Source organism: Elephantulus edwardii, unplaced genomic scaffold (genome assembly GCF_000299155.1).
Source record: "Elephantulus edwardii isolate Elephantulus edwardi_28Jun2011 unplaced genomic scaffold, EleEdw1.0 scaffold00126, whole genome shotgun sequence".
Classification (NCBI taxonomy): domain Eukaryota; kingdom Metazoa; phylum Chordata; class Mammalia; order Macroscelidea; family Macroscelididae; genus Elephantulus; species Elephantulus edwardii.
The window spans coordinates 448588-475115 of NW_006399876.1; the positions used below are offsets into that span (position 1 = coordinate 448588).

At 51.4% G+C, this 26528-nt stretch overlaps 1 protein-coding gene across 1 annotated transcript in view; it reads left to right on the top strand.

Annotated features, from left to right (window-relative positions):
- PTDSS2 (phosphatidylserine synthase 2) overlaps nt 1-26528 on the top strand; it is a 26679-nt gene extending 151 nt beyond the window's left edge. The window contains exons 2-13 of the mRNA XM_006893338.1: nt 1-30; nt 4598-4699; nt 17010-17092; nt 20600-20667; nt 23576-23710; nt 24123-24173; nt 24323-24436; nt 24673-24791; nt 25391-25505; nt 25825-25970; nt 26045-26230; nt 26375-26528. Coding sequence (XP_006893400.1) covers nt 1-30; nt 4598-4699; nt 17010-17092; nt 20600-20667; nt 23576-23710; nt 24123-24173; nt 24323-24436; nt 24673-24791; nt 25391-25505; nt 25825-25970; nt 26045-26230; nt 26375-26528 — 1303 coding nt within the window. The remainder of the gene's footprint in view (nt 31-4597; nt 4700-17009; nt 17093-20599; nt 20668-23575; nt 23711-24122; nt 24174-24322; nt 24437-24672; nt 24792-25390; nt 25506-25824; nt 25971-26044; nt 26231-26374) is intronic.

Here is a 26528-nt window from a genome sequence, read left to right on the forward strand (position 1 = left end):
CTACGACGACGGCACCAACACCTTCTTCTGGTGAGGGCCGGGGCTTGTCGGACCCAGAGCCGGCGCCGTGCCCGCGCTGCCGGGACCCGGAGGCGCCCTCGCGGCCAGGTCCCTGCAGCTGGGACCCCAGGGCAGAGCTCCGCCCCGCGTGCCGGGCCCGTGGTAGCTGGTGGACTCCCGCCGCCAGCACGGACCCAGGCCCCCGGCGCGCCGCTGCAGCCTCCTCGCGCCCCTGCCCCGTGGTGTGGTCTTGAGTTCCCCGGGTGCTGGCGCGGCTGCCGGCTGACACAGCACCTTCTCGCGTGCCTGGGATGGAGGAAGGGCTGGACTTGAAGGTTAACGCGCGTCGCTGCCTTTGCCGACGCCCCCAGCCCGCTCTGCGCCCAGTCCCGGGGCTGCAGGGGCAGCTGACTTGCAGAATTCGCTCCTGCTGCCCGCAGGGTCCGCCCCTGCCTGGAGGGATTCTGGGGTGTCCGCTCCTGATGGCTCTGTGACCTTGGGCTGGCCCCAGGACTGTCCTTCTCGGCTCTTTCCTCGTTTGCAAGGAGATCTCACAGGAGTTGTGGATTTCTGTCTGTTGGGTGTGCCCTGCTCTCTCCAGACAGACAACAAGTGGCATGCCCGAGGGCCCACGATGCTTTGAAGTGGCCTCTGCCTCAGACAGGGAGCCTGACCTGGGAGGAGGGCATTGAGCGCTTTGGGGGAGATGCCGACTGAGGAGCAGAGCTGTACTGAGAGACAGGGTCCAAGAGTTGGCCTTGAAAGGAGGGCATGTTCCCAGTGGTGCTGGGCAGGGCCTGCTGGGTGCCTGAGCCCTTCCGTTTGATCACTCCTTCCTCCAGCAACATCGAGGTGTCCTGCTTGGTCCCATTCTCCGCTCTGGGCACAGAGGAGAGACTAGGCTCAGGCTAGAACTCTTTGAGTCCCTGCCCAGCATGCTGGGTATTCCACACCAGCGAGCATGGCCACACCCAAGCCTAGCAGGTGTCCAAGGCTTTGTGGACTCTTGGGTCCAGGGGGAGTTGGAGATGTGGATGTATAAGTCCTTGTCCCTTGGGGGATGAGCGCATAGGTTCCTAGTTAAGTGGACATGGGTCCCCCTGGTCTGAGGCAGAGAGATGAACTTGTGAGTCTCTGATCTAGAGGGAGGTGACTACCCAGGTTTCCAGTTCAGGGGCCCTTGGTGTGAGAGCATGGAGATGAGTGCATGGGTTCCCTGTCTGGTGGGAATGTATGTGGGCAGGTCCCTGATCCTGGGGGGAGAGGGTCATGAGTATGTGGCTCCCTGTTCTAGGGGAGATGCAGGTACGTGGATCCCTGACCTTAGCAAGGCTTGCCTGGATGGCCTGTGGCAGTTGGGAGCCGTGGTGAACTGGTGGCATTGTCACACATGGGACACCTGGCAGTGGCTGTCGGCACTGCTTGGCGAGATGACTTTTCATCTTTTTCTCAAAATCCCTCAGTGATTTCTGGGTAAGGGTTAAAATTGATTTCAGCAATTTAGAGAGTTTTAATAACAATTGTTACATTTTAAAGAGTAACATAAGAGGGAACTCTGGTGGCCTAGTGGCAAGAAGCTACACTGCAGTTCCGAAAGGTGTGCAGTTCGAATCCACCAGATGCTCTGGTGGAGGCAGGGCAGTCTCCTCCTGTACCAGTTGGCTCTGATCCGATGGTACACAACAATGAGAAAAGAAAAAAAAAAACAAGTAAAAAGATTACAAGAAAAAGAGTAACATAGGTAAAGATTGATGGCAATAGTATAGATTGGTGAAAATACCTTCATGGCCCAGTTTGAGGGGCCCTTCTGTGTGGCCTTGGTGTTGCGGTTATCATGGGCAGAAGTTGGGGCTGTTATGTAGCCCTGGAAGGGTTTGCATTTCTGTGCTCTGACATGTCTTTCAGGGGTCTTGAGGTGCATTTCCGTTTGCAGAGGTCCTCCTTAGGTCTGGGGTCAAGGGTCACGGCTGAAGGATGTGGGGCTCCCGTCTTAGACTCTGTCACAGCATTGTCTGGGGTCCCTGGCTCTGAGGTTTCAGAGTTGCCTGGAGATGCTTGTCTGATAGCGTAGAGGAAGCAGACAGCCCTGAGCCCTGACCTCCTAAGGGGGTTCAGTGGAAATGTGTGCTCCAAGGGATCTGAGTGGGAGACGATGTGTCCCCATGATTGTGCTTGTGCTGGCTCGAGACTGGACATTCTCGTGACCTAGAGACTTGAGTCTCAGAGCAGCTCATGACTGTCCTGTGAGTAGACTAACCTGCACTGCTGGGAAACAGCCCCTAGTCCTGAGAGTGGTGCCTAGGTGAGGGAGTAAGCTCTGGGGTTCATTTTCATAGGGTTATACTTCCTGGGGCACAGAGAGCCCACTAGACCATGAAGTTAGTGCTTTTCCAGCCCCTCTGGTCCCTGAGTGTCTAAAGCCATTTTGTCCTGGTCAGTAGGACTCTGTCCTTTTTTCTGGGTTGTCCTTGCACACCTAGTCCCCTGGCCAGTTCCTTCATGGTCCGTCTTGTCTGATGGTCTCCTTAACATAGCAAGTGTCGTTATCTCTCAGGCATGAAAAATGGCAATTTCCATCAGGAAGTAGGGCCAACCTCTGTGAATCTCTCCTGAGACTCACAACAGTTTGTCTGTCTCTGGCCAGTAGGAGCATCTGTCCACCTGTTCCCAGCCCTGACCTTCGGTGTATGGGACTAGCACCTGGTGCCACAGGTTGCTGTGACATGTTTTAAACTTGGTCATATGGCACTCCTTTTCACAGAGCCTGTGCTTCTGGAAGTGCTCAGAGGCTGTGGACAGACCTGAACCATTATTCCATTGTTTGGGACAGGGGTGTGGTAGCAGATGGCGCGGGACACACAGCACTCAGCGCAAGCAAGCACTGATATGGGCACCCTGTCCTCCAAGTGCCCTGTCCTCTGGATGCCCTGTTTTCTAGGCATCCTGTCTTCTGAATGCCCTGTCTTCCAAACACCCTGACCCCAGCTCCGTGGCTTCCAAACACCCTGTCCTCCAAGCTCCGTGGCTTCCAAGTGCCACATCCCCCGAGTGTCCAAGCACACCATCCTCCGAGTTCCCTGTCCCCCTTACCTCGTCCTCTCAGCTCTCTGTCCTCCCAGTGCCCTGTCCTCTTAGCTCCATGGCTTCAAGCGCCCTGTCCCTGAATGTCGTGTCCTCCGAGCTCCCTGTTGCCCAAGCGCCCTGGCCTCCAAACTCCCTGTACCATCTCCTGGGCAGGTAGCAGATTGCTTTTCATGTGGAAGTGGGTTAAAGAAATGAAAAATTTGGGAGCAAGCATCACACCATCACATCTTTCTGTACTGGAAGTCCCAGAGCTGATGGGACTTGACCCTGTCCAGGGTGCTGCATGGGGGAGTGACCTCCTTGCCCCTCCTACCTGGGCCATGGCCACATGCAGAGCTGTGTCTTGTGAGCTGAGTCCCTCCATACCTTTGTGTTAGCTTGGCCTTGTCCTGTGCGTGCATGGGCATAACAGCTGGTCCCTGTCTCACCACTCCTCTCTCCAATGGGTTCCATCCCTGTCTCCCTACAGACACTGCTGCCCTCAGGTGGACAGGGATGGGCCCAGGGCCACCACCTCCCCAAGCTCCAGTGGTGGCCTCCTGGCTGTGTACATGCCAGGTCAGTCTGTGGGCCCTTTCCTCAGCCGTGTTGTCCCCAGATCCCTCCAGACCAAGAAGTCTGAGCATGTCAGGAGTGGCTGTGCACCCTTTTCCATCCCCACCGCCGTGCAAGGAGGGTCCAGGTGCCAGGTGGCCTGCCAGGCAGGGTCTGACGGTCTTCTGAGTTTCAGCTGCTCAGGAGGGTGTAGGGTGTTTCCTTACTGAGGTTTTGCTTTACTTTCATTACAGCTAACAACACTGTAGGTCTTTTCAAATGCTCTTTGGTCTCTTGTATTTCTTCTGTGAACTTTCTGCTTGCGTCTTCCTCTGATCTTGTTACGGAGTTGTAAGAGCTGTTCTGCCTAGACCTTTTGTCATACATGTGCATTGTGACTATTTGCTCCTGGTTTGAGGCTTTTTTTTTTTCATTTTGTTTACAATTTGACTCCTGTTTTTAAGCACCGCTGTTTGGTGACATTGTGAGGGAAGGCTGGGACTGGTGTTGAGTGGTGCACTGTGAGAAGCACCATCTGTGTGTGAATCACTTCTATTACTGTCCTGGGAACCAGGGACACTGCCTGTCCTCACAGGGAGCTAGGCTCAAGAGACAGAGAACTTTCCAATGACACTTGTAGTTTGGGATCAAGAGCAGGTCTTGTGTCAATGGCTCTGTCCTCCTCGTGGTGGACTAGGAGGTGAGGCATGCCCGGCCGTGTCCACATTCAGGCCTGGGCCCACCTGACCCCTGTGGTTGACTGGCATGTTGGGCCCCCAGGTACATAGAGCCCGCCTTGCCTTGTAGCAGCCCCAGCATGTCCTGGTTGCCCATCCGTTCACCAGCAGCCTGGACTCTTGTCCTCTGCACACGCTTACTCGGGCACTGCTTGGTAGACAGAGCTCAGCTGTGCAGGTGTCGTGTGGCACTTGGCACCCTCTCCACCTCTGACCTCCTCCACCCTGTGTGTCCCCTGCAGGCGAGCCCACACCCTGACTGTGCTGTTCATCCTCACCTGTGCACTTGGCTACGTTACCCTGCTGGAGGAGACGCCCCAGGACACAGCCTACAACACCAAGAGGTGAGGGTCCTGCCATGGTGCATGGGCTAGGGGCTCTCAGGCCACCACCCCCTTGGATGCTTGGGAAACGCCCCTTAGAGGGTGATGTTTTCTGGAGTAGCCTCCCCCTCCTTCCCTCTCACATGCTGCTGCTCTCTTGAGGCAGAGCTGGTGTACCTCCTGGGACTGCTCCTAAACTTGGGGTCTCTGGGGTAGGTTCGTGATCCCAAGTGGTGGCCTCTGGCTGGCTGGACTCTGTTAGCGGTGCTGACTGCAAGCCCTCGCTGAAACTGACCCCCTTTCAGACCTTTGGTGAGCAGCTGACCGACCAGCTTGACTGTCCCACCCCCACGTTCCTGCTGGCTTCACACAGCATCTGCCCAGGGCTGCTTCCTAACCAGGGCTCTGCAGGGATGGCCAGAGGTTGCAGCCAGGTGGGACAAAAGCCGAGTGTATGTATGGGTCAGGTGAGGTTTGCTTGGTGGGCAAGCCCTGCAGGACTGCCCTGCACCTGCCTCTGCGCTCCTCCTGCCGACACTGCCAGCACTAGCTGAGAGGGGCAGTAGTGGGAAGCCTCTCCTGGGCCTGCTCTGTGTGCCATACACTCTCCTCATAAAGCCCTCTCCCTGACATAGCACCTGCTGATCGCTGGGCCTCCAGGCCCCAGCCAGGCTGCCCCTGCCGTTCCAGTGCTTGTCATGAGGATGCCCCTGCTGTGTCCTGTCCTGTCCTCTGTGCCTGTTTCCTCCCTGTCATTCCTCTATGTGTGCCTCTCTGGCCCCTCTCTGTGTCTGTCCTCTGTATCTGTCTGTCTTCCTCAGGCCCCAGGGCTGGGTCACGGTTAGAGCCACAGGCACAAGGAGCTTGTGAGTAATTAACATCTAGAAATGGAGGAAATTGTGCTGGCTGGACACCCAGACTGGAGCCTGGCTGTGCCATTGCTGTGCCTGGTCCTTGTAGACATCACCCTGGGGACTCTGAGTCTGTAGCATATTGGAAAACAGTGCAGTTAGCATTCTGCCCACGTCCCTAAAGGGAACCTCCAAGCACAACATCACGTGTGTTGGGTGGGGCACTGAGGGTACAGGACTTGGTGTCCTCCGGAAGTGCCCCAGGAATGAGCACAGCCCTGAGGCCAGACAACTGGTCACCCTTCATGGGACACTTGCAGGGTGTGAGGGCAGAGCACAGCCAGGTGAAGCACACTGACTTCTGCCAAGCCTGGGTCTACACTGGAGACCAGCTTTCGGGGCTGGGAGCTCTGTGGCATGTGGAGAACTTGTGGGCAGTGCCCTGGTGAGTGAGGTCAGTGCGCTGCAGGGCTCCAGTCTCAGCCTGTCCTTTCTGGCACCACGGAGCTCCAGGTTCCTGAGGGCACTTTCTGTTCTGCAAGTCTTGTCAGGGATGAGGGAGGCATCAGTGTCTTTTTGCCTATATTCTCTGACCCTTGTCCCTTTAGATGCACCACAGGGGCCCCGGCCCTAACCTTCCCTGACTTGATCCTATGTAGGTGGTGCCTAAAACTGCTGCTGCTCAATGTCTCACTTGCGCTCCCTTATGCTGTCCCAGAGCAGTGGCCCCTGTGGTGGTCATGTCCCTGTGCTGGGGCTGCCCTATCCAAGCCCAGCCTCCCTGAACCACTGCTGTCCCCAGGGGGCCTGCTAGCAGCCCTGTAGGGCCTTCCTGCCCACCACAGCTGTGCATCATATTTTTATGGTCAGTGAGTTCTGTCATGTAGGAGATGGGTTTTGCTGTTGCAGACCGAGGGTCCCAAATGATGGAATAATTTTATAATTATTAATAATGAGACAAACAGCCAGGAATGAGATAGAGCAGAGAGCATAAAACAGGGAGCCAGCAGTTCTTGACTGAAGACCCCAAGTCATGTTTCTCTGTGTATTTACTGATAATCAGGGGAAGCAAATAATAAAAGGAATTCCTTATAAATGAAGCTGAATTTTTCTCTATTGTCAACCTAATGCCCTAGCTCAGGAAGTATTTCACAGGTAGTAACACTCCTTCTGTAGGGGGAACCCAGCTGTTTCCTGTCTGCAGGGAACAAACAGCTCATTTTCTGTGATCTGCCACAAGAGAAATCCTAATTTATAAATATGTAATTCCTGCAATTCCTGAACAAGAGTTTTCATCTAATGTTTGGTATAAAGTTTGGCTTCCCATATTTTGCTTTTCCTCTTAAATCAGTTTTGTTGAGGTTTAATTTCAATAAATTAAAATGAGTACTTTAGATGTACAGCTCAGGAACACCTGTGTGTTCACTGCTGACTCCGGGTGGAAAGTGTTCCCATCACCCTCTGGCCTGCAGCCTCCCTCCCTCACTGTGCCTCTAGGATGTGGCTGCCCCTGGGGTCTGCACTGTCAGGCCTTTTTCTGCTGATCCCATCTGGGCAGTTACATGTTTAAAGGGCCTTTAAGAATGTAATGTGTGAGGGAACTCTGGTGGCCTAGGAGCAAGAAGCTGCATTGCAATCCCAGAGGCATGTGGTTTGAATCCACCAGATGCTCTGCTGGAGAAGAAGGGACAATCTCCTCCTATACCAGTCAGATCCGATTTGACGGTACACATGAAAAAGAATTTAAATATTAAAAAAATAAATGTAGTGTGTGCACAGTCTTGAGTACAGGTGGGAGGGAGATAAGGCTGCAGATACAGATGGTACGGTGCTAGGAAAGAGTGGAGACCAGGGCCAGCACAGACCCCTGAGTGGAGTCAACTGGTCTTTGACAAGGGAGCAAAGGCTGGCAACAGAGAGGGAAAGTTGTTTGACTCCAGAAGACACTGCTTATGTACCAGAGACCAGGGTCTGAAAAATTAACTCTGAGTAGGTTGTGAGTAGACCTGATGTCACCAGACTCCACAGCTTCTACCAGGACACATTGATGGAAGTCTGGATGACCTTGAGTCTGGTCCTGACTTTCAGACAGTGCCAGCAGCACAACCCACAAAGGAAGAAGCTGATAATTTGGCCTTCATTAATTAAAAATTGTGGGATGCTGCTGAGCGAGGCGATATTTACAACCCATCACACAGTTGATAGCAGACTTCATGCTACATAAAACTACACAAAGAGCATATAGAACTCAACAATAAGGCAGTACAATGAAAAACTGGGCCCAGAGTTGAAACAGATACTTCATCAAGACAGACAAATGACAAACCCCACAAGTTACACGTGATCGTCAAGAGAGCCAGCAGTCATGCTTCAGGTATTCCCCAGAAGAGTGGGAACTCCCTGTGCCCAGAGAGCAGCAGACAGGCCTCTGACAGCCCCACAGCCCCACTTACGGCAAGCTGCACTTAAAGCCACTCTTGAGGTTTTGGGTTTTTCAGCTAGGTGGTAAGGTCCATCACCTGCAGTGTGGGAGGAAATGGCTGGCTCTCTGGAGGACATTTGTGGTCACTAGAGTGAGACCCCACTCACAGGCAGGCCACCCCATCAGTACTCCATTGTTGAAGGACGTCATTTGCTGGACATGGAGGAGTTTCATTCAGAACAGTGCCACGTTGCTTCCTAAACTGAGGAAGAACATCAGCTTCTTGAGAACCTGGACGCTTGTCACTGGGCTCATGTCATTAGCAGATCTGTGAAGCAGTGAAGTGGTGCTGGGTGCCATTGAATAGACCACACCGCGGTGACACTGTAGCCACCTGGACGCTGCCCTGTTCTGCTCATCAGAATGTCTTCATGCTCAGGCCCATCAGGGTCATTGCGTCAGTCCACGTCATGGAGAGTCTTCCTTGTGCTGACCCTCTGCTTTTCCCAGCATGATGTCTTTTTCCGAGAACTCCTTACAAGAGGCCAAATGTATGAGACCGTTTCATCATTCTTGGCCTCTAAGGGCACATTGGTTGCACTTCGTCTGAGACAGGCTTGTTTATTCTTTTGGCAATCTGTGGTATGTATCCAATATTCTTCTCTGACGCCACAGTAATCAGTCTTCTGTATTCATTGTCCACCCTTCAGATGCATAGGACGCTGTAGAGAATGCCAGGGCACCTTAGTCAGTGTCCCCCTTACGCTGTTTGGACAGCTGCTTCATGGTCTAGGCGTAGGTTTCACTTGGGCACAATTAAGTGTTCTTGGATTACCATTCCTTTCAGTGTTATCCACAATTTGTTAGGATTCACACGGTCAAATGCTTTTGCATAGTCGATAAACACACTTATCTGGCATTCTTTAATTTCAACCAAGATGCATCTGACATTAGCAGTGATAACCCTGGTGCAGTGGCCTTTTCTGAATCTGGCTTGGATTTCTGATAGTTCCCTGTTGATGCATTATTCCTGCTGATTTTTAATAATTTTTTTTTATTATTTTTTTTTTTACTTTATTGTTTTTGTGTGAGTGTACCATCAAATCAGATCTGACTGGTACAGGAGGAGATTGTCCCTCCTTCCTTGGCAGATCATCTGGTGGATTCGAACCATGTGCCTCTGGAATTGTAGTTGCAGCTCCTTACCACTAGGCCACCAGAGCTCCCCGATTTTTAATAATCTTGAACAATGTTTTGCTTATATGTGATATTGATGATATTGTTTGCTAATTTCCACATTCTGTTGAATCACCTTTCTTGGGAATGGGAACAGAGAAGGATCTTTTCCAGTGGATTGCTAAGGTAACTATCTTCCCTATTTCTTGGTAGAGATTAGTAAGCTGCCTAGGGGTGCATTGCTTTCTGAAACATGTCAATTTCTGGGGCCTTTTGCTATCATTTCCCTCAGTGTACTTTGGACTTCTTCCTCGAGTACCCTTGGTTCTTGATCCTGTGCTCCTTCCTGAATTGGTTCAGGAGATCAACCAGCTCTTTCTGATCCAACACCTATATTCCTTCCATCTTCTTTTGATGCTGCTTCCTGCATCATTGAATTTTTTTTTTATTTTATATAAATTAAGTTCACAAAGTTTATATACATTGTGTTTTACACTGTTCTTCATTCATATTGTGTTTCATACAATCATTCCCATGCATTATTGTTGTTGTTAAGTGCCATTGAGTATGACTCATAGCGACCCTGTGAACAAAAGACCTGAACCCTGCTCTGTCCTGCGCCATCCTCACACTTCTGACACACAAGAGCCCATTGCAGCAGTCACCGTGAAAACCCACCTGGTTGAGGGTCTTCCTCTCCTTTGCCAACTCTCCACCCTTCCCCAGCATCATGTCCTCCAAGGAATAGCCCCTCCCAGCAACATGCCCAAAGTATGTTTTATAGAATTGGTTACCACTGGATGTTGCCTGCATCAGTCAATATTTTGCCCATGGAATCCTTCAGTATTACATATTGAGGCTTGAATGTATTCCCAAGTTCTTTAAGTGTGAGAAATTCCAAATGTGTTCTTCCCTTTTGGTTTCCAACTCTAGCTCCTTGAACACTCTCCACTATATGTTTGTTTTCTGGTGCTGCCCTTAGAAATATTCTCTTCAGCTCTCCTACCACATCATTCTTTCTCCATGTTTTGACTTCTTTTCATTCCAGTGTAAGTTTCAGAGTCCCTGGTGACATCCATTTGGTCACTTTTCTATTCCTTGTCTCTATAAAGATTGCTTTCTTGAGGCCTCTTGTCCTGGGTGTCATTCCACAGCTTATCTCCTCAGTCTTTAGTGTTCAAGGCATCACATCTATTCTTGCAATAATTTAAAGTTAGTTGGAATAGATTCTAGGTCATATTTTGGTTCTCTTGGACTTGTTTTTTGAACTTGAATTTGAATAGCTCATGATCTCTTCATAGGCAGCCCCTAAGTCTTGTTTTACTGGTGATATTCAGCTTTTCCCTAAGATACTTTCCACAGATATCGTCAGTCTGTTTGGATTTCGTCTGTTAGGTGAGGTCCAATGTGTCTAGTTTTCACTTAATTTGCAATGAATAAATCACTGAGTGTACAGAGTTCTGTCAGTTTCTCTCCAGCCACATTCCTTCCACCAATGCTGTTTTCCCACTACCATACCTCCTTTTGTCTCCAACTTTTGCATTCTGGTTCCCAATTAGTTGGATGTTTTATGAATTTGAATCTGCTAAACTTGGTTGTTGTTGTGTGTCATCAAAGTGGAACCAACCTATAGCTGATCCTCCAGTGGGTTTTCCGAGGCAGTAAATTGCACAGGAGATCACCCCTCCTCCTGCAGAGCAGCTGGTGGATTCAAACCACGTGCCTTTGGGGTTGCCACGCAGCTTCTTGCCACAAGACCAACAGAGCTAAAAACCCTCAGTTTCTTCATGTGTAGCCTTAGTGATTGCTGGTGTAATAGCAGACCTTGCATGCATATGGATCATAGCCTGTCACTTGCAGATTTGCACTTCCAGGTGGATCTAGAAATGCTTTTTTCCCACGATGAATGGGATACCATTTCTCTTCTAACTATGTCATTCTCAGCTTAAGATCTGATTTAAAATTAACAATTCTAGTCCATCTCAGCGTACTAATGCTTAGAACATTGACCTTTATGCATTCTGTTTAATTTTTTACAACTTCCAAATTTCCTCTATTCATGCTTCTTACAGTCTGTGTTCCAGTTATTAAGGGGTACTGGCAGTTGCTGCCCTTCATTTTGAGTCTTCCCACATCAGGAAATGAAGGTCCTTCATTGGGTGAAAGCTTTTCTCCATGCACATGGTTAAAGTGGACTTTCCTATGAGAGGTCATGCTAAGAGCCTTCCACCTGAAGGTCTCATCTTCTATTACTCTACCCAACAGTGAGTATTCTTCCATTAGCTGAGAGCTTTCAAAGACCAGTCCTGCTTCTTAGTCTGGAAGCTCCACTGAGAACTGCTGACCATTGATGACCCTGCTGGTATTTGAAATGCTGGGAGCGTAGCTTTCAGCATAGCAGCAACAGTCCAGCACATTGACTGACAGCGGTGGTCTGCAATGTACAGCAGGGAAGGGTGACCCAGACAGCATCTTTAGAGCTGAAAGTGCTGTGCCCATCCCCAGAGAGGGTCTAGTGGAATTATTACTACAACTGAAAAAATGCCAGTATCATCATTGGAATAAATTCTTGTTGTTGTTGTTGTTGTTATGTGCTGGCGGGTCACTTGCGACTCATAGCGACCCTATGTACAACGGCCCTAAACTCTGCTCTGTCCTATGCCATTCGCACCATCTCCGATACACCGATCCCGATTACCCCAGTCACTGAATCAATCCACCTCATAGAGGGCCTTCCCCTCCTGCGCTGTCCCTCCACCTTCCCAAGCATGATGTCCTTCTCCAAGGACCGGTCCCTACTTACAACATGTCCAAAGTTTGTTAGATGAAGCCTCAGAATCCTTGCCTCCAAGGAGCCGCCTGGTTTAACCCTCTCTAGGATGAATCTGTTTGTTTTCTTAGCAGTCCATGGTACCCTCAATACTCTTCTCCCGCACCACAGCTCAAAGGCATCAATTCTCCTTCTATCCTCCCTAGTCATTGTCCAACTCTGATGCATAACAAGTGATTGCAAAGACCATGGCCTGTATCAGACGCCCTTAGTCTCTAGAGAGACACCATTGCTCTTCAGTACTTTAGAGAGGTCCCTAACAGCAGACCTTCCCATTGCAATACCATTTTTTAATTTCCTGGCTACTGGTGCCGAGAGTGTTGACTGTGGAGCCAAGCAAACTAAAGCTGTAAACAATCTCAATCTCTTCATCATCCATCCTGATGCTACCAGTTGGCCCAGCGGTGAGAATCTTTGTCTTCTTGACATTGAGCCTCAATCCATATTGGAGGCTGCAGTCCTTGACCCTCTGTAGCAAGCGCTTCAGGTCCTCCTCAGTTTCAGCAAGCAGGGTTGTGTCATCTGCATATTGCAGATTGTTGATAGATCTTCCACCAGTCTTGACCCCACATTTCTCTTCGTAGAGCCCAGCCTCCCGGATAATCTGTTCTGCATACAGGTTGAAAAGGTATGGAGATAGGACACATCCCTGGCGTACGCCCTTCCCAATTTTGAACCATGCAGTGTTTCCTTGCTCTGTTCTGACGACTGCCTCTTGTCCAAGTATAGGTTTCTCATTAGCACGATCAAATGTTCTGGGATGCCCATTCTTGAAGTATTTTTTAATTACCAAAATACATCTGTAAGTTTATATATTTCCAGCCCTCAAAGATTGAATATCTAAAGATACTGACAATAAAAAGCGATAATATTCAATCAATCATAACTTCTGGAACAGACAGAAAGTTATGATGTTCTATAATCCCATAAGTCAGTCTGCAATAAAGATAATGCAGGACCTACCAAAAAAGTTGTGGTGGTGGTGGTATATGCCGTCAAGTCGTTTGCAACTCATAGAGACCCTATGTACAGTAGCCCTGAAACCTGCTCTATCCTGTGCCAACTTTACTATCTCTGACACACCTACCCTCATTACTCCAGTCACTGTATCAGTCCATCTCATCAGTGGTCTCCCTCTTTCTCTGAACCTCTACCCTTCCAAGCGTGACGTCTCTTTCCAAGGACTGATCCCTCCTTGCAACATGTCCATAGTATGTCAGATACAGCTTCAGAATCCTTGCCTCCAAGGAGCAGCCTGGTTTCATTGTCTCTAGGACAAACCTGTTTCTTATCCTGGCAGTCCATGTTATATTCAAAACTTTTCTCTAGTACCACAGCTCAAAGGCATCAATTTTCCCTCTATCATCCCTAGTCATTGTCCATCTCTCTGACGCATAGCAAACAATTGCAAAGACTATGGCCTGGATTCGGCACACCTTAGTCTCCAGACTGACATCATTGCTCTTCGGTACTCTGGAGAGGTCCCTGACAGCCGACTTTCCCAAAGTCTTTTGATTTCCCAGCTGCTGGTACCAAGAATTTTGATTGTGGAACCAAGCAAACTGAAGCTGTTAACAACCTCAGTTTCTTCACCATCTATCATTATACTGCCAATCGGCCCAGTGGTGAGAATATTTGTTCTCTTGATGTTCAGCTTCAATCCATATTGAAGGCTGCAGTCCTTAACCTTCTGCAGTAAGTGCTTCAGGTCCTCCTCAGTTCCAGCAAGTAGAGTTGTGTCATCTGCATAAAACAGGTTGTTGATGAGTCTTCCTCAAATCCTGATGCCACATTCCTCCTCATTCAGCCCAGCCTTCTAGATGATCTGTTCTGCATATAGATTGAAAAGGTATGGAGACAGAATACATCCCTGGTAGACCCCTTTCCCCAGTTTTCAACCATGCAATGTCTCCTTCCTCTGTTCTGATGACTGCCTCCTGGTCCAAGTAGAGGTTTTACATAAGCATAATCACATGTTATGATGAAAGGTGCAAAAGAGCTAGAGTCAGAAAATCAAAAGGGCCTGACACATTCAGCACTTCTTAAGCTGAAGGAATTGAAAAACAAAGTCAAGCCGTGAGTTACAGTACTTAAGGATGCTTTCAGCAAAATATTAAATGATTCAAGAAGCATTAAAAGAAGGTGGAAGAAGTATACAGAGTCACTGTACAAAGAGTAACTGGCTGACCCAGAGAATTTCATAAAACAACATATGAGCAAGAGCCTGTGGTGATGAAGGAAGAAATCCAAGCTGCTCTAAAGGAACTGGCAAAAAAACAAGGCCTCAGGAATTGACAACATACCAATTTACATATTTCAACAAACAAATGCTGCCCTGGATGCGCTTACTAAATTGTGCCAAGAAATCTGGAGGACAGCCATCTGGCCAACTGAATGGAAGAGAACTTTATTTGTTCCCATCCCAATGAAAGGTGACCCAACAGCGTGCAGAAATTATCGAACAGTCTCATTAATATCACATGCAAACAAGATTCTGTTGAAAATTATCTAAAAATGACTGGAGCGGTACATCAGCCAAGAACTGCCAGATGTGCAGGCTGGGTTTAGAAGACGCTGTGGTACTAGGGATATTATAGCTAGTGTTAAATGGATCTTGACTGAAAGGAGAGAGTACCAGAGAAATGTCTGTGTTTCATTGACTAAGAACAGTTGTTAGACTGTGTGGATCACAATAAGCTGTGGCTGACTCAGAGAAGAATGGAAATCCCAGAACATTTGATTGTGCTTATGCAACACCAAAAAAGTAATAATGAAATAGAAAAATCAGCAACTAGGGCTCAGAATCAGGTTGGACTGTTAACATGTAACAGACTCAAATCCTTAAAATTTTGGGTGACGTCAAGTATGGGAAATTACAGATTAAAGCCCTGGAACAGGAGACAGGTGTAGTGATCCTTTAGGAGCCTGATGTGGCCTTCAAACAAGGTAATGTTAGCTAGCATTGAAGTAAGATCCTTCACATACAATGTAATGTTGCTTAGTGATGAAGTTAGATCCTTCAGATACAATGCAACATTACTTGGTGAAGTTAGATCCTTCAGATATAATGTAATGTTACTTACTGAGGAAAAAAGAAACAAGTTATCAAGTCACAAGAAGAGGCACTAGTTGCAGGGTTGGCTGACAGGTGGACTGTCAGAGTATATCTGTGTGGGGGCTATGGGGTTCAGTGGTCACCTGTGTCACAGTAGAACTGTGTCCTGTGACGGGATCAGCGGTCACCTCTGTCACAGTAGACCTGTGGCCCGTGGTGGGGGTCAGAGGCTGTTCTGGAAAGCGGGTATCAGGCTTTGGTTTAGGAATCTGGTGGGCTCTTCTACAACCTTTTGAGCAGCTGCTAAGTCCCTTGTGTGTACCTCCCTAGGGTGCGGTGATGTGGGCAGGTTGTGTTCTTGTGGTCAGTTCACCAGGAACCCTCCTGGACACTAGGCAGCAGAGGTGTGGGTCAGCCCTGAGGGTTGTCTGGGATATTCCCTGTGGACATGCAGAGGTGAGACCTCGGGTCCTGGCTTGGGAGCATTTGAGGACACCAGCCAGACCAAGTGTCCTCTTCCTTCTAATGGGATGGTCCTGGGTCTACTGGATTTTCCCAGTACTTTGTTTTGAGAAATCTTACCCAGGAATGTTGAGGGGTTGCAGGACCCCCACCCCACCCTGCCCCTCAGTTTAGTGTGGTCAGCCTGTGTGCTGTTGCTCCATGACTTTTTGCTGAACCTATTGGAATTAAGTTGTAAGCATGATGGTCCTGACACTTCCTGAGAGTGCGGCTGTGCACAGCCTGGCCGCTGCCCACTGCTGGGTATGGATAGGGCTCTTGGGGCAAGAAAGAACAGTGAGTGTTTCTGGGGGGACAGGCCTAGGGGTTTCCAAAGAGTGGAGGCACAGCATGGGCAGCCTGCTGTGAACTGTGGCTGCTCCATCCAGGGGAGGACCAGGCCAGCCATGGTGAGGGGGCATGAGAACCGGAGGGGAACTGATCATGGTAAGAGAGTGGCAGGAGCAGACAGCTGGTGAACCAGTAGGACAGGAGAGGGCTGATCCACAGTAGGGAAGTGGCAGGAGTGGACAGCGAGGGGACTAGTATGACAGGAGTGGACTTACCCACAGCAGGAATGTGGACAGTGAGGGGACCTGCGTCTTGGCAGAGCCAAGTGTTGAGAATCCTTTGCATCATTATCTGTCCTTACTCTGCTCCTGCCGTGGAGGACAGTGTGGTCATTGCGGGCTGGTGGACAGGCCCTGACAGGCTTTCGGGCTGTGGCGGGTGGTGGTGGTATCTCTGTGTACCCCAAACCACCCAGTGAGGGCTCTGCAGGTGACCATGGGGGAGTCTCCAGGTCCACATCATGGACAGGTGATGGTGGGGGTTCTGGTCAGTGGGGGGAGGTGTGGCCAGAGCAGTATGACTGTGAGTGGCCAGGCAGCAGGAGTGTGTGACTGAGCTTCATGCACAGACTCTGCCCCCTGGTGACAGCACTGGGCTGAGCTGTGAGCCTGCAGAGGCCCCTCGGTGCTGGAGCTGCTGTTTGTTGGGGGTATTTGTCAACATCAACTAAGTGACACTTGATATTCTTCTGACCTAATTGTCCACCCTGTCAACACAGGCAGTCCCCAGACAACCTGTGTGGCACTGTCTGGACCCCATTCATGTGTCCTGACCTCCCACCTTGTCCGTGAAGCTTGCCCTGACCCCATCTTGAAGGCACCACCCCACGGTTCTTGTAACCTGCCCTCCCACCCTGTCCCACGACCTGCCTCCACCTCCTCCATGTGGCTGATCTTGACCCATTGCCCAATTTTACCACCATTGCAGTCCTGCTCCTATGCTTGGTCCAGGCACCTGGGGGTCTTGTCCATTTTCGCACGTTCCTCCATCTCGTGTGAACTGGTCAGCCCGCTTAGCTCTCTTCTGTCCTCCTGGGTGTCACGTCAGCAAGCGTAGTCCCTCCTGCTCAGTGTTGGGGGTCTGTCCCTGCCCTGGGGTCCTGACACAGCTGCACGCACTGAGGGGTGTCTCTTCTTTATTTGCAGAGGTGTGGTGGCCAGTATTTTGGTTTTCTTATGTTTTGGAGTCACCCAAGCTAAAGACGGGCCATTTTCCAGACCTCACCCAGGTAACCTGTCACCTCTGTCTGTCCTGTGAGGTCACTGTGTCTGTGCTGCACTGTGAATGGCCTGGTTGTCTTCTAGGACATTGTTGGGGAGGCCAGGGCACTGTAGCTGTGGAGCAGACAAAGGGCCCCAAAGCCATCATGGGCTCCCCTCGAGGGGCCCCAGAGACACCGTGGCTCCCCCACACCCTCCTACAGAGCCCTCAGCTCCAGCTTGGATGCTCTTCAGGGTCACTGCTCCAGCCTCTGCTGTCTGTTCACTCCCCTTCTCTCAGCAAAGCCATGCAAAGTTCTGGGAAGACAACTAGAAACAATGTGCCCCCACACCCCGCCACCGAGGGCCTGCATGGAATAGCAGTAGGTGCTCCATCTCTTTGGGTCCTTGGGCCCTCATCCCCACTCATGTCCTCTCATCCTCCATCTCCACCCCCAGAACTGGCCCCTGTCCCTGCCCTAACTCAGATGGGTCGCTGGGTGTCCCGAAGTGAAGGGTATTCCTCAGCGTCTTTCCTTTCTGTTCCTTAGTCTGAGTGTGTTTAGTGTAGAAAATACAGAAAGTATTTCAAAGTGAGACACGTACAGGAAGGGCGACCTCATGGGCACAGTGCAGGCCACCGGCACGTCCTGGAGAGCTCTGTGTTAAGCCGTGCCTACCATGGCAGGGTGTCCAGTTCTCACTACCAGTCAGGGTGCACATGCACCCTGTTTGCCCTCATGCATGGTGCAGGCACAGCCACATCCTTTTTTAAAAAAATGTACAATCACTGATTTTTTTTTAAATGCATTTTTCAGTAAAACATAAATAGTGACGATACATGTAGACATTGACTGCCACATCCCCTTTTATGGCTGTGCAGCACACCCACGTCTCTGTGCTGGTCTTTGAGCTCTGACATCCCCATGCCCATCAGTGTGAACATTCGTGTCCCCATCTCTGTCCCTGGGAGTGGTCACATTTAATGGGGAGCCCTAGGGTTAGGGAATTAAGTGTCTTCAGTCCTCGGCACTTTGAGAATGAGGTGGCCACTGAGAGTTCTGCTGTTTGGACACCTTGATGGATTGGGCTCTTTGGTCATGGGCATCTTGCAGGGTGCTTGCCTGGGGAGTGCCCATGTAGGTGGGTGGGTACCATTGGTATACTGAGGTTGACATGTTGGGGGGCCAGCCTGGACTACCATTGTTCTTGGTGTTTGTCACAGTGGCAATTGGGGAAGCTTCCCTACATCCCTGGCACATGTCACAGATACTCCAAGTAACCCAGTGTCATTCCATGCCATGTAAAGGGGTAAGACCAGTGGGCCCTGGAAGCCTTTGCCCTGGGGAGCTTTACTAACCTGCAGCCCCTCTTCCTGACTCTGGAAGTGTCCAGCTGTGGCTATGGCAGCACCACCCAGGTCAGCAGAGGTCTCCATTGGGGTGGTTGGGCAGCCTGACTGCCACCGGGGTGCAGGGGTGAGGAGGCCACTGTTGCTGAGGCTCAGAGGTGGGCGCTGTGAGGCACTGAGCAGCTCTGGTGGAGCAGACAGGCAGGTGAGCATCTCTGAAGGCAGCCCCTCAAGGGGCCCACCATCCCCACTTGTGCAGTGAGCTCTGCGGTGAGTCACCTCCAGCTGCTACTGCGACTTTGAGCTGCCAAGAACTTGCTGAGTGACTTCCAGATTCACAAGGGCGCCCAGGACAGGAGGACAAGTGCTGTTTTACTCTCTGCCCTTGGTACCTGGAAGCTCCTGTGCCCCACCAGACCATTCTGTCCTGCTCCCCATACCCCTCATGTTCAAGCAGGTATCCACTCCTTCCTGTGGCCTGGCCCAGTCCAAGCCTGAACCCAGCCACGTGTCCCTCCCCCACTCCACCCCTTCCTCTGTGGCGTGACCCCAGCCCAGCCTGAGCTCTGCCTTGACTCCTCTCACACCTGAGGCCTGACCACCAGAGGTCAGGTAGCAGAGAGCTTACCCACAGTATCTTCTCAGTACACCCCTGCAGCATTGGCCCAGAGATCCTCAGGTCCCTATGAACACAACTTTCTCTCCAAGGTAGAGGGAGCAGAAGGAGCTGCTGTTGGGAGGGGAGCTTGAGACCCCTCCTGTCATCCTACATGGAAAGTTGAGCCCTTGGCCAGAAAGTGCATGGTGTCAACTGACCCAGGGATGGGGCCAGTGCTCCCTGTACTGATGGGAAGCTGTATCCTACGTCAGCATGGTGTGACAGAGGTTGTCTAGGCATCCAGGGGGCATGAGATCAGAAAAGCCAGAGAGTGTTGAAGAATCCACTTTGAAAAACATCAGAAGTCCTAACTCATTCATGACAAAACATAGTAGGGCAAAGGAGATGTTGTGGACCCAACAAAAAGTGCTAGTCAAAGCCAGCTGGAATGCAGCCACCGAGGAGGAAGCGTGTCATCTCTGCAGGCCAGGCTGTGCTGTCGCCAGCACTCCCACCAGTAGAGAACGGCTCCTGAGCTGTTGCTGTATGGCAGGAGAAAGAGGGTGTGGGTGACTCGTGACCCTGCTCTGTCCTGAGCTGTCATTGGTCCCCACTGTGCTTAAACCCATAGTTGTGGTCACTGTGTCGATCCGCTTTGTTGAGGGTCTTCCTCTCCTTCATTGACCCTCTACTTTTCCAAGGACTGGCCCCTCCTGATAACATGCCCCAAATATGTGAGACAGTCTCACTATCCTTGCCTCTAAGAAGCACCCTGGTTACACTTCCTCAAGGACAGGCTTCCGTGCTCTTTTGGGAATCCATAGGACATTCTTTACTCATCAACACCACAACTCAAAGGCATCAGTTTTCTTTGATTGTTCTTATTGTCCAGTTTTCACATGAATATGAAGAAGCCAAAGATACCAGAGATAGTGTCAGGTGCTAGAGTCTATAAAACAGTGTCTTTGCTTTTGGACTCTGAAAAGATCCTTGAGAGCAGAGTGGCTTAACGTGACACCTCTTTTGATTTCTTGACTCCTGCTACTGAAGGTATTGATTGTGGGTCCAAGTAAAATGAAATTCCTGGCTTCAGTCTTTTCTCCATCTGTCATGAACTTGCCTGTTGGTCGAGTGGTGAGGACTTTTGTCTTCTTGATGTTGAGATATAATCCATATTGAAGGCTGTAGTATTTGATCTTCAATAAATGCTTTCATTTCTTGCCTCATTTTCTGCAAGCAAGGCTGTGTCATTCTCGCCTTATGCAAGTGCTAGGGATCCAGTCCAGAGAGAGAAAGTATGGTCCACAGTTAGACATTGCACTGGAAGCCCCTGGCAGTACAGACAGGGCTCAGGGCCCTACTGCTGGCTTAAATGCTGAGGCTTCAAGTCCTCCTGCAGGAGCCCAGAGGGTCATTGGTGAAGGCCACTGGGGACCCTGTGGGGCTCAGTTTTGCTCCAGCATACAGGGTCAGGGTTAGGCTCCTCCATGGGTTGGAGTGGCCTCAGGCTCAGGGACACTGTGGGCACATGGATGAGGGTCTGGGAAATAAAGGCTGGCCGCTGATGTGTCCCTCTTGCCTCTGTAGCGTACTGGCGGTTTTGGCTCTGTGTAAGCGTGGTCTATGAGCTTTTTCTCATCTTCATCCTCTTCCAGGTAAGTGGTTTTCTTGGCCGGGTAATTGGGTTCATTTGATGTCACACACAGCCTACCAGAAGACCTTGATCAAGAATAAAGCTGTATGGGTCGCACCATCTTGCAGGCAGGCCTTCCCTGCTCCGGCAGGAGTGGGCAGGGGAGAGGGCCCCAGGGCTTAGCTATGCTGCTGGGGTCACATGGAGGAGGTCTCTGTCTAGGTGGTCAGCATAATTTGTTTTCTTCTGAAAGCTTCATGTTAGAGGTTTTTTAAGCATTTTGTTTAAGAATAATAATAAATAATAATAATAGATTCACTAGAAGTTATTAAATTATAGAGGGAGGTTTTTTGTTCCTTTCTCCTCATTTCCAGACAGGGTCCAATCTAGGAAGTGGACAGCCATTTCTGAGTGTGTGTTGTCTGTTTCTGTGCACTTCCATCACACGTGTGGACTGAGGTGGCCATCACCACGGGCAGATGCTCCCGTCTCGGAGCTCAAGTTGCGTGTGCTGAGCTGAGATCAGGGTCTGTCCTTGTCCTTGAAACGCCCACTTCTGCCTCTTGTCCTTTCTCTAGTGAAGGTGCTTTTGGACTTTGTTTCTGCAGCAGCTTCTGGACGGTGCTCATCACGCTGGCCAGTGTCACGTGGCCTTGCTTCCTGCAGTTCTAAAGCAGTGGCAGATGCCCGTGACGGGTCCTCCAGTGCTGTTCTTTACTATCACCTGTTTGGTTTGGTCCCACTTCACAGCACTGTACACTCGGGGTTTTGACCTAACACAGCCTTACTGTCCCTTCCTTCAGGCTGTAGGGCGCTCTCGCTTGGTTCCTGCGCTCCTCTGGCCCCAGCCATGGGAAGCACATCTTTGGTTTCTGGCACCACACACAGTTCCAGGCTCATCCTGGGCCTTTCTTGCCCCCACCTTAGTCTCAGCTCTGGCTCCTTTACTGGCCCATTTTGTATGTGCGTGGACATTCAGCCACGCGGGTTACATTTGCCAAGGTGCGCAACCTCTCCTGATACCCTTTCTCAGATTATTCCCCCACCGTGGACCTCGACTCACTGCCCCTCAGCAGACGCTCTCTCTTCCTTCTTCTCTCGGTGAGCACTAACACAGTGACAGCTTGCCCGGCTTGCCTTCCGTGTTGATGCTTTGCTCAGTTCTAGGCTTCCTTGTGATACTAGATGACAAGAGAACACTACTGCACATTTTGCCCACCATTCACCTGTTGGGTAGGACATCTTGGGTTGTCTCCACCTTTCCTGTGCTCTGGCTGTGTGCTGTGGTAAACACTGGTGTACAGGTGTGAAAGAGATGGTGGAGTCTGGTCCCCGCCAGCTCCACAGGAGGAACAGTCCCTGCCCCCTCCTCATCACCCCCCATAACAAAACAGTCCTCATGAGCTTAGTCGTATCCTCTCACCCCACACCTCCTTCTAACTCCAGCACCAGCCATCCCTCCCAGAGCGCTCATGCCACTGCTCCTGAATCCACAGTCTACTGCAATGGCCAGACAGAACACACAGCTGAACTCCCATTCATGGGATTCATTCAGGAAGTTGGCAGGTCACCATTAAGGTAGAATGGAGTTCTTCAGTCAGGATAGCTTTTGAGAGAGCACACGGGCCCTTTGACCCTCAGCCTCAAGCCTGAGGGTCCTCCCAGTTATGACATCTATCCACCCCATCCACCAGAGCGTGTGCTCTTTAGACACCTGCTTCCCAAGCATCTCATCCCAACTGTAGTCTGCTGGTGAGCAAAGTATTTACTTTTGTGTTTTGCTGCTTTACTTACCACATCGAATGATTTGTTACTACCAACTCAGCCATCCTCGTTTTGCAAGGGCCTTGTGGTTTCCATCTTTGGATGTAGGTCCTTGCCTCTCTTTTGTTGTTTGTATGATGGTGGGTGCACGTGGTGGGGACCTCTGGTAGAGGTCCCTGAATCTTGCGATGGATGGAGGCTCATCTGCAGCAGGGTGGGCTTGGGGGTTTCTGCCAGCATCAGTTGATTTACTTGTCAAGGTCAGGGGACGTGGGCCCGCCTCATTGCAGCTGGCTGTTTGTATCTGTGTCCTCAGTTGCAGCTCTGAATTCTCCTTTCTTATAGCATCTGTGCTCATGTCAGGTTTGGGGACCAGGATGCGCTGGCTTCTCCCAGTGAGTCTGGACATACCCTCAGGTTCATTTTCCTAGAAGCTAATGGGATGTCCTTTTTTCCCAGTTTCATTGATCGCAGCACTGACCTTTGTTTTCCTTTTTTCTCCTTGCTCTGCTTGCTTCTCCCTAGTTCCTTGTGTTCCATGGAAAGCCCTCCAGATTACGCCCTGCTTTTCTGTTGTCCATGGTTACCTCTGGGACCACTGGTCAGGCTGTGGCCCTTTGGTTTTTCTGTGTTGTATGTGCTTGCTTAGTTCAAAACAGTCTGTGTCTCTTTTTGAAAATATGTCAGCAATCTGTGGTTTGTTTACATGTATCATTTCCCAGTGTTTGGAAATCCACCCATCCCATCTCTTCATTAATTATTATTTTTCATGTAATCTCCTCCCTTATGTCTTAGTGTTTCAGGTTTCTGTTCTCGGTGGTTACAGCCGTTTTATGACCACATTTGTGGTCTGTTTGGGTGAATATGCATTTACATTTGTGCACTTGAAAAGTAGGATGTGGTGGCTTAGGCCTTCATCTGTCAGCCGTGGGCTCTGAGCATGCAGGGCCGGCCACGTGCTGACAGCTGGCCACCCTGAAGGAACTCTGTGCCATCTCATGTGGGTGTAAGTGGATGAGGCCGCTGGCTGTTCTGGGCCTAGGACCCCCAGACTGACCCCAGCAGCTACCAAGACTGGAGCTTATCTAATAGGGAACAGCCCCGACAGGTGCTGGTGGGACAGTGACCAGACCAGTGGTGTGCTCATGGTCCCACTGGTGCTACAGACTGTCCACGATGGCCGGCAGTTCCTCAAGTACATCGACCCGAGGCTGGGCGTCCCGCTGCCCGAGAGGGACTACGGGGGAAACTGCCTTCTCTACGATGCGGACAATAAGACTGACCCTTTCCATAACATATGGGTGAGATACGGGAAAGGCAGGGTGCTCTGTGTGCAGGGGCCCCAAGACCTTTCTAGCTCCCCTTCTACTATGTCTGGGTGAGATGCTGTGTGCTGGGACCCTGTGACCCTTCCAGCTCCCCTTCCACAATGTCTGGGTGAGATGCAGGACCTCATGCAGGGAAGGTGGGATGCTCTGTGCCGTGGTCCCATGACCCTGCCAGCTCCCGGGCACTGCTGCTTTGGTGATGGTTTCTGGAATGTCTGGGACAGGATGGGGCAAAGGCTGTACAATGTTGACCTCCATCCTGCCACCCCACAAACCCCTAGCTATAGACTTCACTTGCGAGGTGTCTTGTCCATGGACCTAGAGACAGATACCATGGTGGGGCAGGATGGGACCACAGCCTCACAGAATGTACATCTGTCTCCAGGACAAGCTGGATGGCTTTGTTCCTGCACATTTCCTCGGCTGGTACCTAAAGGTGCGCTGATCCCCAAGCTGACAAGTGACCCCTCGTGCTTCCCTGAACTTTGAGCCTGTTTCCTGGAGGGGAGGCTCAGGAGGCCTGATGGTGGGGTCCCTGGGAGGAGGCACCTGTGCACTGTACGAAGGATCCTTTTGCACCCGCAGACACTGATGATCCGGGACTGGTGGATGTGCATGATTATTAGTGTCATGTTCGAGTTCCTCGAGTATAGCCTGGAGCACCAGCTGCCCAACTTCAGCGAGTGCTGGTGGGACCACGTGAGTGCCATCCACCTGAGTGTTGGGAGGGGGGTGCTGGTGGGACCACGAGGGTGCCGTCCACAGCAGGGGTGGGGGGTCTTTGCCGGTAAGGCCATGTGGATGCCGTCCACCCAGGGGGGGTGCCGATGAGACCACATGGGTGCCACGTGCTGTAGAGTAGTCACCAGAGGTGGGGTAAAGGGAGGTAGGTGCTCCTTGAAGCCTCCCTGACCCGACCCTTCACTGGCCCCCAGTGGATCATGGATGTGCTGGTATGCAATGGGCTGGGCATCTACTGTGGCATGAAGACCCTTGAGTGGCTGTCCCTCAAGACCTATAAGTGGCAAGGCCTCTGGAACATTCCCACCTACAAGTACGTCTTGGGCCTTCCAGCTTTCAGGTGCTGGGGGTGGGGGCTGTGGTGAGCTCTAGGCCCTGACCGGCTCCCACCAACAGTCAGACTCCTCCCTAGTCTGCCTTCCTCCACGGAGGATCCATGGTCCTATCCTGCTTTTGATCCTGGTCTAGGGCCACCTTCAAGAACTGCTCATGTGGCCAGGCATCACTCAATCCCTGGAACTGTCCCTTACCCCACACCTATCCTCTTCAGGAGCCCCATCATTCCCTCCCCAACCATCACACACACATGAACATGACCCCAACATTCCCTCACCCCAGTTCTGGGATATCTGCTGTCCTGAGTGGAAATGAACAGCTGAGAAGTTGGGCCAGGCTGGTGCCCCAGCTGGTGGGTGGAGATCCTCCTGGGGTTCTCCCTGCATCTCTGATGATGACTACATGCTTCTGGTACTGAGGGAGGAGAGCAGTCGGTTGAGGGCGTGCACTTCATCAGGGAAGACTTGGGAGGTGGGAGTTGGCCCCCGGGTACTGCTTTCAGGACTACGGGGTGGTAGCTTGGTGGGTGGCCCTCTGACCCAAGGGGAAGACTCATGGGTGCCTCATCATCTTCAGGGGCAAGATGAAGAGAATAGCCTTCCAGTTCACCCCCTACAGCTGGGTTCGCTTCGAGTGGAAACCTGCATCTAGCCTGCGCAGGTGGCTGGCCGTGTGTGGCATCATCCTGGTGGTGAGGATCTAGCCAGGCAGTTCAGGACCTGGCCTCCACCCTTCCCTTACCTGGGCCAGGGCCTGAGCCCCACCTGGCCCGGTGCTGTCCCCCCCTCTCCCTGAGCCCCAACCACGGCAGGCCAGGCCCTGCTCCTATTTTCCTGCTGTGCCTGCTGCACCCTGTCCCTTGGCCCTGTGGTCCCAGCCCCTCCCCTGATTTCTACCCCCCACCCCAATCTCCACCTTCTGCCTTGAACCCTGCCACCCCTTGACACCCTGAGACCTGTGGGCCTTGGGCCCTGGCAAGTCGTTGGAGCTCACTCTTCTGCTCTCTCTAGTTTCTCTTGGCAGAACTGAACACATTCTACCTGAAGTTTGTGTTGTGGATGCCCCCAGAGCATTACTTGGTCCTTCTGCGCCTGGTCTTCTTCGTAAACGTGGGAGGGGTGGCCATGCGGGAGATTTATGACTTCATGGACGACCCGTGAGTAGGGGCTGGGGTCACCCCTGCCAGCCTGAGAGGGGTCAACAGGAAGCAAACCATACCTCTTCCTCCAGGAGGTTCCACAAGAAACTGGGCCAGCAGGCCTGGTTGGTGGCCGCCATCACCCTCACGGAGCTGCTGATAGTGGTCAAGTACGACCCACACACACTCACACTGTCACTGCCCTTCTACATCTCCCAGTGCTGGACACTCGGCTCTGTGCTGGTGCTCACCTGGACGGCGTGGCGCTTCTTCCTGCGGTGAGCATGCCTTATCAGCACCCTCTTACTGGACCTTGGTGTCAGGAGGCCAGGTGGGCCTCCCATGAGCGCCCCTTCTCCCATGGCACCAAGCGGAGGCCCCTGGTTCCCTAAGAACCACATGACACCACCCTCCTCCTACAGGGACATTACTCTGCGATATAAAGAGATCCGGAGGCAGAAGCAGGAGAGCCGGGACGACAAGGGCAGAGCTGTCCGTAATGGTGAGGGCCACTCCCCAGAGCCAGAAGACAGCCTACTGGTGCCCAATGAGGCAGGAGAGCGGGCCCCGCACTGA